Source organism: Mandrillus leucophaeus, unplaced genomic scaffold, assembly GCF_000951045.1.
Source record: "Mandrillus leucophaeus isolate KB7577 unplaced genomic scaffold, Mleu.le_1.0 Scaffold693, whole genome shotgun sequence".
Lineage (NCBI taxonomy): Eukaryota > Metazoa > Chordata > Mammalia > Primates > Cercopithecidae > Mandrillus > Mandrillus leucophaeus.
Genome location: NW_012107508.1, coordinates 102924 through 124532, shown reverse-complemented (window position 1 = coordinate 124532; position 21609 = coordinate 102924). Strand labels below are relative to the sequence as shown.

Here is a 21609-nt window from a genome sequence, read left to right as displayed (position 1 = left end):
TCTGTCACCCAATATCATTCCCCCAATAATAACGGCAAAACCTAAGAGGGCCAACTATAGGACATGGACCCTCCCCCTATCCCCGCTGAGGTCCTAAGAGGCTGATGCAACATGAGAACAGAACATGGCCAATGGGTCTTCCCAATTCACCCATAAAGGCTGGTGACCAAGTGAAGGTTCTCTCAGGTTCCAGACTGAAGAATCAGAAAACTGAAACCTCTTGAAGGACCACCTGTTCCTCTATTCCCAGCAAAGATGACTCCACAGTTAACTCACCAACCTACCCTGACGGTGAACTGACTGCACATGGTCTGACTAGGGCTGCAGAGGGAAAGCTGCGCTTCCGTGAGGACTCAGCTCAGCCAAACAAACTCCACGCGCAGGAGAAATGTGCCACGCATTTTCCTCCCTGAGGTCTTGTACATGAAAACCTACTAGACGTTTTGTTAGAAACATCTGAGAACATGAGATTAGTTAAATAAATGATCAATTGCCCATCCAGAGTGAAGGAATATGGAGCTATCACAAATGATGTTGTGGATAAACAGTTATTCATAGGGAAATATTACCAAAATGTGTTGAGTGGAAAAGTGGGTTATGAAACAGTGTGTTTAGTAAGATGTGTACACGCATAAGCACAGGAAGAAGGGTTACTCTTAAGGGCCTATTTCTTTTTTTTTTTTTTTTTTTTTAAGGGCCTATTTCTGTGGTGGAATTACGGTTGCTTAAATTTTTTCTTCCTTTTACTTGTCTTTCCTAATTTATCTTCATGAACACGTATTGTTTTTGTAAGAAGGAGAAAGGTTGTATTTAGTTTTGATAACTCCGATGTTTATTTAGAGGCCCTGGTGACCAAGCTCCTTGCAGAGCCAGTCCTTGCTTACCCCTCTGAGCTGCACAGCACCGCGCCGAGGAGAACTGCTCGGAAGGTATGCAAGCAGAAGAGCGGGTGGGGGAGCCCCCGAGCACGTGGCTGTCACACATACCTGTCTGGGTGAGCTCTCCCATCTCACACAGCGGGTGATTTGGGTAAAGAGGCAAGGAGTTCAAGGGGCTTTCGAAAGAGGCTCCGGATCCTTTTGACATGTGACTAACGAAAGCTTCCAGTTTTGGGTGATATGGTTTCCTAGAGAGACGATAGAGAGAGTTAGAGGTCAGAGTGCTACAGAGGAGTCCAAACAGTTTCCAGCTTCAGCGAGCCAAATCCCACGTGTGTCACTTTTCAATTATAATTTCATTATTTCTCGACCACTGACACTGACACATGAAATCCCCTCTGTGAGGTTGGTCGGAGTTCCTAACCTCTGCTGAACTCAGTACTGTGGGATTCAGCTTCGCCGTCTACCTTCCGGCTCCCCAGCCTGCACCGTCTTCCAGGCTCGCTCTCTGGGAGGTGCCAACACCCACTCAGCAGTCACGCCTAGACTGGGCGTTGTCCCACGCTCTCCATTCCCTGCCCCTGCACATGTTGTCTGCTCCCCATGTCTTGCAGATTCTTCCTCCTGGTGCTTTTCCATCCCCTTCTCCTTCATACTCACAGCTACTACCTGGGTTCTGGCCTCAGGCAGCTTTTGTCTGGCTGGCAATGGGCTCTTTCTTGGTCTTCTTGCTGATTAAGCATGCCCCTCTAATAATCTTGCCTTCTCCACAGCCAGAAGGATTGATTTAAAAGGTAACCCTGACCAGTCACTACCCTTCTCTATCAGCACCTTCTGGAAGGGGCCACACACAGCCTGTCACTCTGTTCTGGCCCCGCCCTCATACTCACTGGCCCTCTCTACCCTACTACTGTGCTCCGGCCACACCAAGCCAAAGGCCTGCTTTCCTCCAACACACAACACACCTCATTCTTCAACACTTCCACCACTTTCCACAAGCTATCCCTTCCTCCTAGAAAATCTACCCTATCCTTTACCAAGGTTGCCCATAATCCTTAATTTTTCTGACCTCTGAAAAATCTTCCTTTAGGAAAATTGTTAACTGAGTAAAATAACCAGGATCTCTTACAATTCACTCCACATTTTGGACATACAACTTCTCATTTAATATAGGGTAATAATAAATGTCAAAAAAAGTTTATATATGAGATCTGAGAGTATCTATATTTCTGCCACAAAGTATATGTGGTAAATCTTTCTAGTCACTAATATACAATTACCCTGAATAATGAAATGATCTATGAATATAAACATCTTTTCTTTGAATAATGAAGTAGCCTATGAATGTATATACATTTTCCAGCTGAAGAGAAGTGGACAGATAGAGTAGTTCATGACTAAACTCTGTAAGAAACAGCATAAAAAGAAGCAAAGATAAACTGTTCTTATGGCAAACTCCTGCTGTCTGAAGGCCCAATTACCTTTGAAAGTGCTTTAAAAATGGCTGCCAAAATGAGTTTATTATCTATCAACAACATAAAGCTAAAAAAAAAAATCAATCTTTTAAAAAATATGTTTTTAAATTAGAGAATGCTAATCCAGACATGTAGTATAGTCTAATAAATCACCCTGGATGGCTAAAAGGAGTTATGCCTTTCCATAAAAACAGGGTATGTTATTTTGCCTGACACTAAAGCACATAAATGTTTGCAAACTGGGAAATAAAATGTCCAGACTGACAATGAGGCTGCCAAGAGTAATCCACGTAACAAAGGCTATCCATCAACAGGCGTCACATGTTCTGCACCAGGCCATTATTTCAGGCTGGAGATTTTTTTGAGGATCTGAGAAAGCTTTGCTGCCAATTTTAGAAATGGAATTTCACAACTGGAAGTGTTTGCTGAGATGACCCAGGTTTTCAGGGCATCTGACTGCTTAATTATATCTAACTGTATTCATTCCAATGTTTTTTATTTTTGTTTTGTTCTGTTTTTGTTGTTTGTTTGTTTTTGTTTTTGGCATGCAAAGATGAAGACTCGTGGAAGAAAAACTTCATTTAAAGAATAGCTAACAGGTCGGGCATAGTGGCTCATGCCTGTAATCCTAGCATTTTGGGAGGCCGAGGTGGGAGGATTGTCTGGAGCCAGGAGTTTGAGACATAGTGAGACCATGTCTCTACAAAAAATACAAAAACTAGCCAGGCATGGTGGCTCAGGCCTATAGTCCCAGCCACTCAGGTGGCTAAAGCAGAAAGATCGCATGAGTCCAGCAGGCAGAGGCTGCAGTGAGCTGTGATCATATCACTGTACTCCAGCCTAGGTGACAAAGACAGATCCTGTCTCATAAAAAAAAAAAAAGAAAAAGAAAAAAAAAAGATTTGACAACAAATGGCTCTATCTTTTTAGTGGAAAGTGGACCAGGTGACTCAAGTCCTGGGCCTGGATCTGACCACCCAGGCCCTGTCTGCCTGGTCCACTGCTCCATCCCTGGAGCCCAGAGGGCGCTTAGCACACAGCAGATGTTCCAAAATTATATGTGAGTGAATTCAACTGTGAAGTGTCCCATCCTTGGATGCTTCATGAAAATAGCAAGCCTTCCATAATCTATAGAAATGAATACGATAAGTTCCCATACTGTTTGTTAAAATATTCAGATTTTGATGAAAATATAGTCAGCCCTCCATCTCCTCAGATTCTGCATTGGAAGATTCGACTGTGGATCCAAAAATATTTGGAAAAAACCCAATAATAACAATACAACAATAAAAATAATACAAATAAAAAACACAGTATAACAACTATTTATATAACATTTACGTTGTATTTGGTATTATAAGTAATGTAGAGATGATGTAAAGTACATGGGAGAATGTGCGCAGGTCCTATGTAAATACAACACCATTTTACATAGGGACTTGAGCATCTCAGATTCTGGTTTCTAAGGAGGATTCTGGAACCAATCCTCTGTGGATACCAAGGGATGACTGTATAAAAACTAAAGGCTACTGTGGATGAGACTAGTGTACTAGTTGCACACTAAAATCTATTATCTTCTTAAGAACTTGGTTAGATCCTATTTCTGAGGTCCTTAAATGAGGTAAAGCCACATTCACCAATAGAATGGAAAGATGTATGCCACTTCTGGGTTTAGGCTTTCTGATCGTGAGTATGCCCACTTCACATTCTCTTCCTTCCTTCCAGCCATTATTTAGGCATGGCACAACCAGGGTTCAACCATGTAGCCATCCCCAGGGGATGGTAGAAGCAACAACCTGGAGAAACCTGGGGCCCTGAATGACCAGATGGAGCTGACTAGCATGATCCGGAACACACATTTCAGACCTTCACATGAGGAAGAACTAAACTTCCTTGTTATTTAAGGTAATGCATTGATGAGTCCCTGTGTGACAAAATAAGCTTATAAAATAGGTGTACCCTGACTAATGCAGACATAATTATATCCATGAAAATTACTTTTTCTTGAGTAAAAACTCATATTATTGTGGGCTCATTGAAAATCTTCTTTCATAATGAAAACTGGAAGAATCAAAAGTGTTACTATTTTAAGTCTTCAAGTCATTCACTTTGGAGTCCTTATTTTCAATTTTATATGCATTATTCACATCTATATATGCCACAAAGTTTGAGGCTGAACCCCAAGGCTAATCTACACACCCATGAGAAAATTCATTGTTTATTTAAAACCTCAGCAATGACTGAGTTCTGCACAGAATGTTAAGGCAAGCAGAGGAGGCAGATGACCAGTGACACTGTTACCAGAAAACACAATCCAAAAGAGCATACATAGCTGGAAACTGGAATCACACTAGATTTTTAAAATTCATGCCAATTAAAGAATTTATCATCTTACATATTAATAACATGAGGTTATGGAAAGATAAGCCCAATGTACTTTTCTTAGTCTTTAGCTTTCTGGACCTTTTGGCCTTACTTGATGTGATGCATTGCCCTGCTTTCCTTAGCTCTCATAACATTGCTCTCCTGACTTTTCCCTGTTTGCAACATCCCTAGCCCCCCTTGAAATCCGTTTTTCTCTCTGAGTACCACAGGCTGGTGTTTCCCAGGACTCTGGTTTTGGCCCATCCCTCACTTCTCAGGTTCTGTCTGTAATACAAGCCCACAGCTTCAAATGCCATCAACATGCTGAAGATTCTCAACTAAACCTCTCTCCCAGCAAACCATTGCCCCTGAGCTGCAAAATTATATAGGCTAGGCTGGCTCACACCTGTAATCCCAGCACTTCGGAAGGCCAAGGAGGGCGGATCATGAGGTCAAGAGATGGAGACCATCCTGGCCAACATGGTAAAACCTCGCCTCTACTTAAAAAAAAAAAAAAAAAAATTAGCTGGGCGTGGCGGCATGTGCCTGTAGTCCCAGCTACTCAGAAGGCTGAGGCAGGAGAATCACTTGAACCTGGGAGGCAGAGGTTGCAGTGAGCCGAGATCACGCCATTGCACTCCAGCCCAGTGACAGAGCAAGACTCTATCTCAAAAAAAAAGAAAAAAAAATTATACAGCCTACTACTGACTAGAAACTATCTCTTGAATGTTTCATGACAGCTCAAATGTAGCACCAGTGCCTGTACTAACTTTCCCCCATACCTCCCTTCTGTGTTCTCTAACTCCAGGGAGGGGTCCCACCACCAGCCAGTCAGAAACCTGGGCCCCATCCTGCCTGTCTTTCATACCCATGTTCAACCTGCCACCAAGTCCTATTGATCCCACCTTGTAACCTTCTCTAAGACCCATCTACTCTCCATCTCTGCTGCCACTTTCTGAGTTTCAGCTGCCATCATTTATTCATTCAACGAACATTTAATCACACCCCACCACTCATATGCCAGTCACTGTCCTAGGCACTTGGGATGCAGGAGCAGTGAACAAAAACAAATAAAAATATCTGCCCTCAGGGAGGTTATATTCTAGCCTGGGGAAACAGACAATGCACAGTGAACACTGTGTGTGTGTGTGTGTGTGTGTGTGTGTGTGTGTGTGTGTGTCTGTCTGTCTGTCTGGGTTAGAAAGTAACAGATGCTGTGGCAAAGAGAAGAGCAGGCTAAGGGGGTTGTGGGAGACCAGGGTGGAAGGAGGAGCACCTTGTCATTTTAACTGGAGTGTTCTGAGTAGGTTTTATTGAGAAGGTGACATTTGAGCAAAGACTTAAAGGAGGTAAGAGGACTGGCCATAAAGCTATCTGTGGGAAGAAGCTTCCAGAGACAGAAACCAGTCTGTGCAAAGGCCCTGAGGCAGCATACGGTGCCCGAATGTGCAAAGAAGAGCTAGGAGCATCGTGGCTGAAGCAGAGTGAGCAAGCACGAGAGAGCAGAGGGCAAGGTCAGGCGGGTAAGGGGTGGAGGAAGGGCACTTAGGCCTTGTGGGGCATTTTAAGGATGTGGATTCTGACTCCGAGTGAAGTCTCTTCTCTGGATCACTATCCTAATAATACCACCACTAGCTGCCACCAGCTTCAAATTCATCTTCCACACTATGGCTGTCAGAAACCTTCACCTTTTCATCCCTTTCACTCCCCGGCTCTCTCCTCTCTCGCTGCCTTCATGCCTGGACACACTCCCCTGCTGGGTATTCAAAGCCTCAGATAACTTCGTTCTCACCCAGTTTTCCACTCCACGCTTGAGCCTGTGAAACTAACTTTCTGCTCAAGCCTGTGAAACTAACTTTGAGGGCCCCAACGTACCAAGCTGTCCACCACCTCACACTGCACGGGTTGGTCTCACTGCCCAAGGGCCCATTCAGCACCAGCTGCTGCCTGACTTGCTCCTGCACACCCTTCTGGCCCCTTTCTCTGTGTGGCCTTCCCTGATCTGCCACCCCGTGTCCCCTCCCTGCCCCAGGTTGGGTCAGGCTGCCCCTCTTCTGGCTCATGCCCCCTAATATGGCACCCAAATTACTTCCATTTCTACTTCTTGCTCTTCTTCCATTTCTTCCTCTTCTTTCTCTAATGCTGCCACCACTGCTGCCATCTGTGCCAGCTACCATTCACGGAGGGCTGCTGTGTCCTGGGCACTGGGCCTGTCTCTGCAAAGGTGCTGGGCTCCCTGAGGGCAGGGACAGCCCCAAGGAGTGGCCTTTCTTCTGCAACCCCTCAGAAGCCCACTCCCTCCCTCACTGCTCCAGCCCAGCCATACCCTGGTCTTATTGTGGCTCACATCTGCCTAGTTCTTCCAGCCTCAGGCCCCCTGCACTTGCTGCTTACTCCATCGGGAACGTTCTGTCCCCTGGACCATCACAGGGCTGGCCCCCTCACTTCATGTAGGTGCCTGCTTGTGTACTACCTTCTGGTACCTGACACATGATAGAAGCATAAAACTAAAATTTGTGCAATAAATGCTGATCAAAGTGAATGTTTTCTCTTCCCTGGATGTAGAAAAGCATATTTAATTCATATTTATGAATGCAAAAAAGCATTTACTAAATATGGCATATAAATAACTGATAACCTTAATGCTGGCTAAACGTAATACTATGAGGGTTAAAATAGCACCTTCCTCATAAAGCACATGGCATTCACAAAGAGGCAGCTTCTACTACAAAGGCTTTGAGAGTCACAGGGTGTGTCATCATGGATGGAAACCCTGGGGCAACAAACTTGTGGCCCGCCAGCTAGTGTTTGGCTCATCTGACTGCACCCCGCCTGCTGGCCCCAGTATTCCGTTTCACTAGACTAGAATAATGGGCATGCTCCAGGGCGCACCACCTTTTAGGGGTCACAACTTTAGTAATTTTTAAAGCTGAAGTAGCACCTGGGAGGACAGCAGGTATTGCTGGTGACCCAGATCCCACAGTCCTGGGGGAGTCAGCAGCCCAGAGAGGGTCCCCTTCACCTGGGTTCCTGCTCACTCTTCCTCTTAAGTACCTGTTTATAATGATGAGTCAACTATTACTGTTTTTAAAGATTACATTAATTAAATGATATTAAGTAACAAAATATGCATACTCCACCCTCTTTACACAAAGGATTTAAGGTGGCTTCTAAAAATACAGAATGTTCAATAAAATAAAACTAGGCAAAGGAAAATGAGGGTAGAGGCAGCCAGGCCAACTGGTCCCTAGGAACTGAACCTCTCAAATGGGAGCGCCAAAAATGGCCCCATTAGAGGGTCCTGGCATCACTGTGACAGGGGCCCTGCAAGACGAGCTGCCAAGTGTCACTTTTAAAGAACAGCCCTGGCTGTAGTGAGGTAATCCATGACTTCACCAGGCTCGCCCTCCCGGGGCAGGCTGGCACCCCAGAAGCATTCCATCAAAATAACGTCTTCCCCACTTCCTTCATCTCCCGACCTCATTCAGTAAACTCTGCTAGAATGTTATGTGCCTCCAGACACATTTGCTGAGGTCTAGCCCAACATTTTATTGCTAACTATGCCTCTAATTTTAGGGCCATGCCATTTCCATACAATTTCCACTCTCTGTTCAAATATTTTTCATCCTAAGGGCTTTCAACCAAGAACAGGCTGCCTCTACTCCTGTGAAAAATTAGAAGGGTAAAATAATTCTTACATTTATATAGCCCGGCAATTGCTAACGTGCATTTGTCTGTGTCATCTCACTTACTCCTTGCCCCAACCTTGCAGGGGGAGCCTTGTGATCCCCCTTTCAGAGGTAGGAGGCTGAGGCTCAGAGGACACTAAGGGGCTTGCCTGCTGCTCTGAACGGAGCAGGTGAAGTGGGGCGGAGGACTGTTAACTCAGTGCTCGCTGTACGGTGTCCCAACTGTTTATTGAAGTGAAAAACATCAGGGTGGGAGGGTGAGCCGCAGACTGGCCTGGACTCAGTATATCTGCTGTGTTGCTTCAAACAGGTGTCCTTGCCTCTGTGGGCCTCCGTCTTTTCAACTGTAAAATGGCACTCACATGTAGGACTGCTCTGAGCCCAGGCTCCTGCAAACAGTATGGTTCACCAAGTGTAGGTCACTCACCTATCCTGTCATTCTCCATCCTACAGGATATAACAGATACTTGAAAATGACTTTTAGAAAAAGTGCAATTTACCTGTTAGCCACCAGAGTGCAGTCAATTTCTGGTCGCTTTGTCTTGGGAATGACATACAGTGGGTACCTGTCTCCGTGGCGAATGAACACGTGCACTGAGACCAGCTTAAAATGATGCGGGGCATGACCTGTGAGAGAGAAGCACATTGTCTGGTTATCACTCAATAGGTGTCAATCCTTTTAGAAGGGGGCCAAGGGGATGACCTGGCCATGTTTGTGCCGGGAATCTGAGCAGGAGGCAGCAGGGGCCACCATGGGGTTGCAGAGCCACAGTGAAGGGGCCGTGGCTGCCATGCTGGATGGGGGCCACTGAACAGTCTTACAAGGCGGGACAGAGGAACGTGAGTAGGCTGATTATGTCCCAGACCTCCTGGAAACCACGGGAGGCCGGTGAAATGTGGGCATGACTACTAATGTGGCCTCACTCACAGGCACAGACCAGGGAGAGATCCACGGAAATACTAGAAACAATGATTTCTGCTTTAAATCTTTCATAAGACAAGGGAGGCCACAAAGAGATCAATAAGGATTCAACACTATGCTCTGGTACACTTTTAGAAAAGCAAAACTTGTAGAAATTGCCTCACTTCCATGGCAAGACCCCAGCAGGACATCCTGTGGACATCATAAGTCCCAAGAGGCTACCCTGAAAAGCAGAGTGTCTCAACGTGCTGCGCTAGTGCCTGCCAAGGCCACCTTTCTACCTTGCTGCTGTCTCACTGAAGATCATGATGATGGCAAACATTTGTGGTGGGTTGATCGTGAGCCACGTGGTATGTTCAGAGCAGTTACTGAAACCTCCCCAGTCCCAGGCATAAGTCCTGCAAGTTACTCCCATTTTATAGAGGAGAATGCAAGGACCCAGGAACTCATTCAAGGGCACAGCCTGGTGGCAACTGCAGCACTTGGGTCCTGGCCATCTTGCTACTTACCGCTGTGCAATGCTGCTGGAATAACTAGTCCCCAAAGGGGTATCTGTCCTGGTGGCAGAGTCAGGCCTACCTTCCATGCTGCGCTCAGCCACGCTGGGGATGTTGCAGTACAAAAGAGCTTCGTAAACGGGGTCTGTCACAGGGGGCTCCGTCACAGGGTCGGGCATGATTCTCTTTCGACTCTTGCTACTCGCTCCATTCTTAGCTGTTGACACCGGGATCAGGTGGACTGAAACGAAGCAAGGCAGGTTGTGATGCATAGTTCCTGGGGCGCCAGGCCAGCTGCACGTCCCAGTGTAGGGCTGGATTTCACTTTGAGGAGCTATTCTTGCACTGAGAATCAGGGTACACTTCAGTGGAGCAGAAGTCAGCTTCCCATTCGAGAGGGGCTTCTGAGCCCCAGTGTGTCCTGCCCCTTCCTCACTGCCACTACCCTCTCCTTGCCATCTACTCAACACCAGGGGGGCCTCCCAAGCAAAGGGGCCTCACTCAGGGCAGTTGGAGGAAGAACTCACACACTAACTTCTTAGGACCTGATTACCTCTTCCTAATGCCCTTCAATTCCAGTAACAACAAAGAGGAAAACCGTCATCCCTCATTGAAGACCTGCTAGGTGCCAGATGTGGGTGTCTGACATACCCCATTTATCATCATCTGCTTTATGCTTTGTGGGCCTTCAGAATCACTCATTTAACCCATGAGAGCACTTTACAGAAGAAAGCCAATGACCAAGGCATGTGTGGTGGGTGAAAGACTGTCTCACGCTCACTCCTTGACTTCAGGCCAGCTTCCCTGCCACTGTCTTGGGGTGGCATGTGTGGGTCCTGCAGTCTGTGTGCTTGTCCATCTACCACCCTCATTCCATTAGTGAGCTGACCCTTTGCCACAATGTGTGGTCAGGCTGGACTGTCAGTCACGGTGTCCCTACCCTCTGACAGGGGTGGACATGTGACCAGAGTCAATAAGGATAGTAATGGGGCAACTGGACTCCCTTTCCTCGAGATGGGTGACATATAGACAATAGAAGAGGTGCTCTTTTTCTTTTGGATGCTAATCTGTAAGAATGGAAATGTGGGGCTGCTCAGCCATCTAGCCCTCGTGAACAGCTTCTATCTCAGTGGTCCCGAATCTCTCCATGTCTAGGGAATGTGTTTACAGCATCATAGATCCTCTACAACTCCCAACACAGTAATAGTCATACTTTCAGCATCCGCCCATTGAGGGAAATACATGAAAATAAGTGTGCTCATAGATCTATTTAACTTCTAAAAGGTTTATTAATCACCATAATATCTATACATACACACGAACAATAGCTAAAACAGGGACCAACCACCAGCCTAAATCAATGTAAATTCCCTAATTACTTCTACAAATTCTTCTGCATAAATATTTAAAACTTCCCTTTGGCAAACAGATGCCATAAACAAAGATAAAAGACAGGCAACACACCGAGAGAAAAATATTAGCAACTAACCTAACAAATGATTAATATCCAAAGTCCATAAGAGCCCCTACACCTGAAAAATCATTAAAGGATATGAACAGGCCAATTGCAGAAAAATAAATACTAATGGCCAATAAACACATGAAGAGATGCTTAAGATTAGATAAATATAAAACAATGTGGTATTATTTTTCATAATTAAGTTTATTCATGATTAAAGAAACAGAAATCAAACAGTAGACTATATTAATAATTTTTCCTCATCAAACCGGCAAATCATATTTTAATGATAACACTCAATATTGGGAAGGGTGTGAGAACCTGACGCTTCCAAACGTCGTAGGGGAGGGTGGAAATTGGCGCCTTTCAGGAGTGTTTGGCAGTAGCCATCAAAATGGAATATGTGTACTATTCCATTTTGTGTACTATTCTGTGCCTTGGAATCCATTCTGTATGTATAAAGATAGCGATGCCCACACACACAAATGTAAATGTATGGCCAAAGAGATTCCCTGCAGTGCTGTTTGTAATAACAAAAAAGGGAAATAACCTAAATATCCATTTCTAGCAGAACAGAATGTTATGTCCCTGCTGTGGAACGTTCTAGCCCAGTTAAAAAGAAGGGAAAAGAATCAAAGATAAATTAAGTGAAGTGAATACACCAAGTCACTGGCTACTGATATAATCTTCGTGTAAAGAAAAAAAAAAAAACCATAAATGCATAAATATACAGTGATTGGTTTATTACGTAAATGCACAGAAAAAATGTCTAGAAGGTTACCCACCATAACACAGCAGTGGTTTTCTGCTGGGGAAGGATGGAATGGGGCGTGAGAAAGTATTTTTACTTGTTTCATATATTCACACACACACATACGTACAGTCAGGAGTTGCGTAACAATGGGGATGCACTGAGAAATGGTCCTTAGGCAATTTTGTCATAGTGTAAGCATCATAGAGTGTACTTACACAAACCTAGCTGGTAGAGCTTTCTACACACCTAGGCTATTTGGAACAGCCTGCTGCTCCTAGGTTACAAACCTGAACAGCCTGTTACCACACTGAATGTTGTAGGCAGTTGTAACACAATGGTAAGTACGTGTGTATCTAAACATGTCTCAACATAGAAAGAATACAGTAAAAATATGGTATTATAATATGGCACCACTGTCATATATGTGTTCTGTTGTTGATGGAAGTCTTTATGTGGTACATGACTATATATATTTATAGTAAGCACATATTAATGTATTCTATATGTATAGAAATATATATTTCTGTATTTCTATGCTGTCTAGGTATGCATTTTTTTTTTTTTTTACAGTGAACATATTTCCCATCATTACTTGTGTTACCAAAACAACAATCAGAGAGATACAGAACTGGTGATTCACCCACCCAACATTAGCCCTTTGGTTGCTCCTAGAGCCACTTTCTTTCCAGTAGTTGGAAGGTGCTAGGATGACTAACACAGTCCAGGTGTTCAGAGGGAATTCACTACAGGGAGATTAGCATAAGAGCATGGAAATATAGAAAAGTGCTAAGGCCGTCTCTTAGGGACCTGGCCCTTCTGGCTGGCTCAGTCCTTGATTCTGCTCTTTTGTGAAATATACCAAGTCCTGGCCCCTTGGCCATGCCTGTGGGCACACTTCCTTACGGTCTGGGCCAGGGAGAGAAGCAGCTAAGGAGACAGGATAATATGAGTGACACAGAAATGGAGGGGCACAGGTGAGGACAGTGGGTGTCCTAGAGTGCCCACAGTTTGCTAGTTCATCTGTAAGCACCAGGGGTGAGGCCTGTTGTGGCTGCCACTTGGGAACCATGGTGGTCGGGTGCAAACGACACACCCATGACCCAAAGAAGCAGTGGTTTGAAAACCACAGATAAAGATCAGAATGAGACCTTCCATCCAGAAAGATTTTATCTGCTGCTTCCTCTGGTATCTGGGTCTGTCAACCTCGTCCACTAGTTCAGAATGTGAGATCACCCTGTACTATCTGTGCCTCCCTGAGTCACCAGGACATGGCATCAGTCCACAAGGGGCTCTCCCAATACCAGGCATTCAAAACAGGTCCTGACCCATAGAAGCTGTGAGGAGAAGTCTTGACCCCAGTTCCATCTTGACCCCAATCCCAACCTGGTTCTCACTGTTCTGAGTTGCTCTGAGTCGCCCCACCCCACAGGATGTTTCTCACCTATGCTCCGCTGTTTGCTGGTAACTCTACCCTCACCCTCTGCTCCTGAAATCTGGCCAACACTGTAACTGGTCCTAGGGATCACCTCCTCCAGGAAGCCCACCCTGAATCCCCAGATAGTTCCCATATCCCTCTTCTATGAGCCTACCCAGTTCCTGCTGCCGCCATGGCTCACAGCATAGCATATGCAAGCAGGAGTGTCCCAGTTTGTCACCCTGCCATCAAGGGCTGGGACTGTGCCTCTTTCACATTTATGTCCCCTGCTGACTGACAGAGGATAGGTCTTCCAAAAATACCTGCTGAACTGGGCCAGATGCTGTGCTCCATGCTTTTGAGGAAATATCTCATGGACTCCTCATGTGGAGCACTGAGGGTTGCTGAGCCAGTCTGGGGTGAGGGGCATCCAAGACAGGCTTCCCAGAAGAGACACCTAGCTGGGCCTGAAAGGCTGATGAAGCTGGCTGTGTGGAGGGGAAGAGGAGAGGAGCAGAGGGGAGGCTGTGAAGCACAGCCAAACACAGCAGATGAGGGTCAGCAAGCTGGCTCAGGACATGCCTCGGGTCCCGTAAGGCCTGGTCAGGATGGCCTCACCAGGGTCGATGTACAGGCTGGGCTCCAGAAGGAAGGCTGGGAAGGGGCCTGGAGGAGCAGACCCCAGGCTGCAGGCCACCTCTGCCCTGGTGTGGTGCCACTCACCACATCAGCTCTTGAGGCTTGCCCTGATCATCCAGATAAAGGGAGCTGAGGGACAGACCCAGGGGCTGGGGTAGACACTGCTCCAGGACACTGCTCCTCCCAGCAGGCTCTGCCCAGGCCCCCCGTGCCTCTAGCTGGCCTGTGGGACAATTAGAAACTCTGCTGACCTCAAGCAGATGACAGCAGCTCAGATGTCACAGGGCAAGAGAAAGAGGCTGTGGGGGCGTCAGAAAGAATAGTGGGCAGATAAATAGATGGAAGGATAACAAGTTTCTTTATGTAGGTGGGAAAACCCATGAATCTAAATGAGTGCCCTGGGGCCACTGTGCCACCAGGACCAACATAAATAACATGATATGAGATATCCTTTACTGATGATTAACTCTGTACCAATAGGCATGCAATTTCTCTGTGGTGTGATTACCAAGTAGGAGGGCACATTTCCATAAGCTACCTTTGGAAATGAGCCTCTCTTTTATGGTGGCGTTCTCTGCTCATCTCATCTACGATCACTTTCATCCTGTCCACACATCTACAACCCTCATGTGTAAAGATGCCGATAAGGTCGCAATTTCAAAGAAATGGCAGAGAACATAGAACATGACCTCTAAAGCATCTCCTTGGGACCCTCCCTCTCAAAAGCAACCAACAAATTTCTTAGAATCATGAGTAAAACAACCAGATGCTATCCCATGCAGGCTCCCTTCCCACTACCCTTCCCCACCCCATCTCCCAAACGCACAGTGGATGACTCCGTGTGTATTACTAGTAAACAGTCCCATAGCTATAGCTAGGATGCAAGCCAAACTGATCCTCTCTCTGCTTTTCCCAGCTTTGGATCTCAACCTAGAGTTGTATCCATCAGCCAGATAGTAGACCTCAGGCAGAGGCAGGTCAAGGGAGTTACCCAAAGTCCTACAGCCTGTAAGCCCAGGCCTGCTCACCCACTAAGCTCCGTATTCATGCATTTGTCCATCCGGCCATCCAACATGCATGCAGCACATACTGGGGATTCTTCAGAGAATAAAATGGACAAGGTCTCTGCCCTCACCGGGTTTACAATCCAGTTGTGGGGGACAGTCAGACATGGAATAAGAAAAGTGGGGGAGAAAGCACATGGACCATAAGAAAATAGCCTTCTCAGTCACGGGGCCCCCTGCACTGCCTGGTTGCTGGTTGGGGCGTGCAGGTATGGAAATGATGCAGTGAAGATATGGATACAAAGGAAATATTGGGAAGTTACCAGAGATGATGGCTAATACTGGGCGTCAACTTGATTGGGTTGAAGAATACAAAGTATTGCTCCTTGGTGTGCCTGTGAGGGTGTTGCCAAAGGAGATTAACGTTTGGGTCAGTGGGCTGGGGAAGGCAGACCCACCCTTCATCTGGGTGGGCACAGTCTAACCAGCTGCCAATGCAGCTGGAATATAAGCAGGCAGAAAAATATGAATAGAGAGGCTGGCCTAGCCTCCCACCTACATCTTTCTCCTGTGCTGGATGCATCCTGCCTTTGAACATCGGACTCCAAGTTCTTCAGTTTTGGAACCGGCCTGGCTCTCCTTGCTCCCCAGCCTACAGATGGCCTATTGTGGGACCTTGTGATCATGTGAGTTAATACTTAATAAACTCCCATATATATATATATATACACACACACACATATGTATATATATGCCTCTAGAGAGCCCATGAGTTCTGTCCCTCTAGAGAGCCCAGGAAGGGTCAATAACAGCTTTAAGCAAAACATGACCTAATCAATTAGACTTTGGTTAGCAGCCAACACTAGAAACTTGTCTAGAGACATGTTTCATCTAACGATGATTTGCTCATTTTGATTTTTGTTTATTCCATTGATGGTCCCCATGGAACAGAAAAAAGGAGGGAAAAGGTCAGGGTCAGAGTCAGATCATAAGAGCACAGGTTGCTAGGCCACAAGCCCCTGTCTGGCCTTTGAACCTCAGGGCACCTTAGTTATCCCTGAAACTCAACAACCCATAGGGGCAGCAGATAAAGTTACAGCCAAGCATCTGCTGCCAGCTCATTATCTGGGAGTTACTTTGACTTGCACAAGGACACACCAGTTTCTTTCCCATAGGGTGCCAAGCCAACCTCCCTGATCTCCAGGTCACCTCCCTATACCAAGGCTCTGGAATAGGGCCGAGGACAGAAATCTACCTGCATACGTGGCCTTCTTCGTGCTTTAGGAAACTGCTGTATGCAAGCTCCTCACAGGTGCCTTGAAACTGACTTTAATGGAGCACAAGGAAGGGCCCCATCCCTAGGTCAGCTCATCTCTTCCCACTTCCTTCTGTGGAGACAGACCTATCCTCCTTTGGGAGCAGCTCCTCTTCTCATGCCAACCCCATGGCCCGGTGGGGGGTGTCATGCTGCTCCTCCAGGACCATGTCTCCACCGTGCTAACCAGCCCAGGGATGGGGATCTGACTCTAGGCAGCTGTGCCAATACGGGACTTTTCCGGGAAAGACAGGCTGTCCCATGTGGAAGACACTTCTGCAGTGGCACTCAGATGGCTTCCAAACCCCTCCCTCCTGCCATCCTCATGCTGTGTGACAGCCAAATCACCTGATTACACAGACACCTGGCAGATTACAGCTGGGTATCAGGGACCCAGAGTTTCCCAGGAAATGTGAGCATGATGAGGCTAAAGTGTTGGCTCAGCTCTGTCTCCATTGCTGTGGGCTCACCTGCCACACAAGTCACCCCACTGACAACACCAGCAAAGAACCTCTCGGGGCCAAGGTCCAGCTCCACTATCTGTTTTCTACCTTCCTAGCTCCAGGGTCTGCCTTGTCCTTTTTGGGACTTCAGCACTGGGCTAGTCACTTCCTTAGGAGATTATAGTCACTTTTTCCTTGGAACTCCACTGAAGTCCGTCCTCAGTTGCCCCTGCTACCATGGTTCTGAATGCAGGGAGGTAGCCTGGGGCTGGGGGCTGCAAATGAGCTATAGTATTACAAAGATGTGAGTTCATGCCCTGGCTCTGTTACCTCCTAGCTGTGTGACCTGGGGCAAGTATCCCTGCTCTCTGTGCCTCATTTCTTTCATCTGTCAAATGAAGCTGATGATACCTACAGATCAGGGTGGTAACGATGATGATGAGATACCACCTGTGAATGGATTCTGGTAAGGAATCAATAAATGCTATTTTCAATTTTTAAAAAAGTGAGCGGGACATGGTGGTGCATGCCTAGAGTTCCAGCTACTCGGGGGACTGAGGCAGGAGGATCGCTTGAGCTCAGGAATTTGGGGCTGTAGAGCGCCCCGATCACACTACTGCATTCCAGCCTGGGTGACAGAGTGAGACCCCATCTTATAAGTGAATGAAGAATGAATGCTATTTTCTGCATCCATCCCCTGGATGTGATTATTCCTGTTTTCTTGCAGGCTCTTAAAAGGCACTCCCTTCAACTTGGGATCTGGAAGGGATATTAAACCCTTGAGTCCACCCCTTCACAAAAGCACAACCAGCCAATCTCCCTTCTCCTCTCGGCCACTCCAATTTTAGCAGCTTTTCTGGCTCCCTTAAATACATTCAGCTTATCTGAGATAGTGCCTTCTCATAAGCTAAAACACCCCCAGTCCTGCCACCTAATTTCTCCAATTTTCTCCCCCAAATAAACCGAAAGTCTCTTGAATTCTCTCTCTCCTTCACTGGTCTGCCAAGGAATAATGACTCGCTCTGTCAATTCCCACAATCCCCTTAGTGCTCCTCAACCCACTAAATTATCTTAAATGTCCACCCTGTCTCTAACCTGTACTGAATTTTAAAAGTGCACTGTAACTGTCAAATGAAAACCAGAACCACAACGAAGAGCCCACAGTTGTTATCTGCCTCTCATCATCTGCTTTTAAAGGCCGGAGTGGGAATCATGTTATACAGGTGAAATGGGAGAAGTCAAGCCCACATTCGTAGACTTTGAGACACTTGGTTTTATATAAATGAGATTGATCAAACAGTTGAATCCGCTTTTCCCATTTTGATCTATCCACTTTGAGCCGCAATACACCAACCTTTCTTGTTTTCCTCATTCTTAATGTTGCCTCATGGTGAACCACATTAGGTAAGAATTTATTAAGTGCTTCTGATACGCCTGGTAGCATTCAGGGAGCCGGAGAACTCCAGCAGAATTCAGGGCTGGGCATATCCTATCAGCCTGGAGCTCTGCTCCCTGGGCTATTTGCAAGCTCTATCTCCTCCCTCCCTGACCCTTTCCTCTGACATTTGCCTCCGGGACCTAAGTCCACCCATTGCTAGGGCATGGGGGGGCTCCCCTGTGGCCTTGGCTTGAGCCCCAGTTGCAGCCTCTCAGAGGGTTGGGGAAACCCCACACTCTTCTGGGAGCTGCTGGTAATTGGCCTTACCCTAACAGGGCCATTGGATTAGATGATGCCAACATCAGACTCCACATCAAGACAGAAGCTAGAAATAAGAGATTTCCAGGACAGGCCTCCAAAAAGAACCATGAAAAGAACCTGTCTCCTCAACCTTTTTGGGTCATGAAGGTTATGACCCTGATCTTTGAGAATCTGATAAAAACTATTGATCCTTATCTCTGAAAGAGTACCTTAAATACAGTCTTGTGAATTTGACTTCTGGGGGTTTACTGGACCCCTGAAACCCCATGGGACAACGCAGAAGTCCATGGGTTCAGGCTAAGAACACAATGTACCTGGAAACAGGTTTTCAATTTCAACACTAAAGAAGAGATGAACACATTTTCTTTTTTCAAAATAAAAAGGGATCTTCAGGCTTCATAAAAACACGAATTCATCCTAAAATAGCCATTCAACACTAAAGTATAAAAAGAAAAGGAAAATCACCCATACATCCTACCACCCAGAGAACCCCAAGGAATATTTTAGTGTATTTAAGTATCCATGTGCCCTGCCAGAGGCTAAACATGTGCTTCTGTCCCTGCTCTGGTGGGAATGGTGATGGATGGTCACTAAGGCCCAAGGACATTGTTCTCTCTCCCCAGAGGAGCAAATAAGTTTCCTGTGTCTCAAAGGTCTGCAACCTACTGAGGCCACCAAACCAGCAAGCTGTCCTTGAGGGTGGGTGGGTTGTCTGCCTTCTCTGTAAAGGCTCAAAAGAGACAGCCAGGCAGGTGAGGGGCTTTGGGGAGGCCACCTCAAGGAAAGAGAGAATGTGGCCCAGGGTGGGACCTGCACTCTCAGGCATCTGGACATCCCACAAGAGCTGCCCCACCCTCTGGTAGATACCTAGGGCTGGTGTGGACAGGCAGACCCCTGGCCAGTGGAGTCCAGCCCCTCAGATGACACAGGGAAAAGAGAAAGGCAAAGAAAGGCAAGAGGTGATGCCGAAGCTCCAGCCAGGTAAATCCTAGAGAGGGGCCACGCATCCCACCCACCTTCCCATCCTCTCCCACCTGAACCCACCCCTGAGCTATGGCTCTGAGGCACAGTGCATCTGCAGTGTGTGTGGCAGCCACACTGGCAGGAGGGCAGGATGGTAGTGAGGTTAGGATGGTGAGGGAGTCCCAGAGCTCTCTCCCAGGTGCCTGCCCTATTTCACCCTCGTGTACAGGATTCAGATTCTGCCCTTGTAGCCTCTTTTAGATCAACCTCTTTCTTCCCTCTCGCAAGGTGAGGCTGCTAGTACGTGACAGGGCTCTGCCTCTGATCAGTATTCACTTCATTTCAAGGTGGGCTTCCTCCTTTTAATGTCATCAGCATGGGGCCAGAGCCCTGTTGCCAAGACAACAGGGAGTGAGTGGGGTCTGTGCTGGATGGCTTCACTCAGCGGGTGCACACTCTGCCTGTCAGACTCCAGCTGGCCTTGTGCTCTCCCTGCAGTGGGTACAGCCATGTAAATCCTGTGGCTTTCTATTCTGTTCATCTCTTAAGTGGATCTTGGAGATCTACAGGCACTCTCCTGAATTCACTGAATACTTCTACTGATGCTTTCTATTTTTACTAACTAGCCATGCTAGTATTTGCTCTTGCTGACTCAAGACACACACACACACACACACACTCTCTCTCTCTCTCTCTCTCTCTCTCTCTCCCCGCCCCCATACAAAGGTACTATTTTTAAATTTAATATATTATGCACAACCTTCGAAGTCAATAGAGACAGGTCTACGTGATCATGAGGTAATGGGGTATTTACTGTTGTACAAGTTGGTTGCCTTCTCCTTTGTTTCCTATTACAAATGATGCTGCAGTAAACATCTTTAAACAGATATCTCTATCCCCTCATCTAATTATTGATAAGAACTTCTTTAAGATAAGGAACTAAGAAGAAGGAAGGGCAGAAGGGAGAAAGGGAGAGAGGGAAGGAGGGAGAGAGGGAGAGAGGGAGAGAGGGAGGGAGACAGAGAGGGAGGGAAGGAAGGAGGGAGGGAGGGGGTGAGGCCATTATCTAGCTCCACCCTGAAAGAAAACTAGAAATGACCCACAGACATAAATGTGTCCATTCTCAGCTTGCAGAAGAACCTGCTACATGATACTCTCACTTTCTCACTCCAATGCATCTACAACATGAGCTTAAGAAATTGTGACAGTAGCTTATTTGTCAGATGTAATTTTGTCACTCATCTATGGTGGTTTTTTTTTTTCACCTGTAGATATTTAACTCTATGTGACAACTGGACATAAAGTGTTCTGAGCAAAAGCAAAATTAAAACTCCCAGAAATTACACAGAAAGTAAAATCGTTAAGAAAAGGACCAAAATTAATAAAAAAATACAAAATTTAAAACTTTGGTCACAGTGATGAGATGGCGATATGACAGAACTCTTAGGTTAAAACTGTAAACTTTCACTTTCAATTTCTCATACTTTTTGTCTCCAGCTCAACATAATAAAAGCCCAGGAGGAAGCACACTGGGGCTTTTAGGATAGAGGACGCAGTACGTTAGACCCTGGGCATTCTAAGGGCTTACATCCCCAAACCTTTTCCATGAAGCATACCGAGATCTTCACACATCCCCAGATTCAAACATACCACTCTGTGCTTTTCTCCACTGAACGTACACAGGACAAAGAACAGAGGACAACCACCTCCCCTGGCTGTGTGGCAGGACCTGGCTTCCTCAGCAGCTGAGCACCTCACTTCCCGCTACTTTCATCCAGATGTGTGCCTCAGCAGAGTCACTGTCACCATGTACTACAGATCTCAGGGGTCTCTGCAAAGAGGCGAAACCACAAATGCTAATGGCCATCTACAAGAGTGAGCAGGACTGAGGACACGAGGGTCTGAACCACCTAGGAAGGTGTCACAGCACCCTGGCACCTGTCAGGGCTCTTCGCTTGCCTACTCAGAGGCAGTTCTGTGATAATGTACTCACTGTTCTATCAAGCATTGTTGTTTTCTTTCTTAGCGGATATCAGACCGAAAAGCAGCACAGAAAAAGGAAGGGGATATAGGGGATCGGGGCCACAAGAAACA

The 21609-nt window shown here is 46.5% G+C and overlaps 1 protein-coding gene across 4 annotated transcripts in view; it reads right to left on the bottom strand.

Annotated features, from left to right (window-relative positions):
- The window catches only part of PXYLP1 (2-phosphoxylose phosphatase 1), a 60376-nt gene that overhangs the window by 6238 nt on the left and 32529 nt on the right, over positions 1-21609 (bottom strand). For 2 of the 4 annotated variants that reach the window (XM_012002638.1, XM_012002639.1), the window contains 3 exons: positions 9908-10066; positions 8907-9033; positions 987-1126 (listed from right to left, as the gene is read on the bottom strand). In XM_012002638.1, coding sequence (XP_011858028.1) covers positions 987-1126; positions 8907-9033; positions 9908-10066 — 426 coding nt within the window. Of the gene's footprint in view, positions 1-986; positions 1127-8906; positions 9034-9907; positions 10067-13775; positions 15736-21609 lie in introns of those variants that run through there. The other 2 variants (XM_012002640.1, XM_012002641.1) reach the window with 2 other exon arrangements.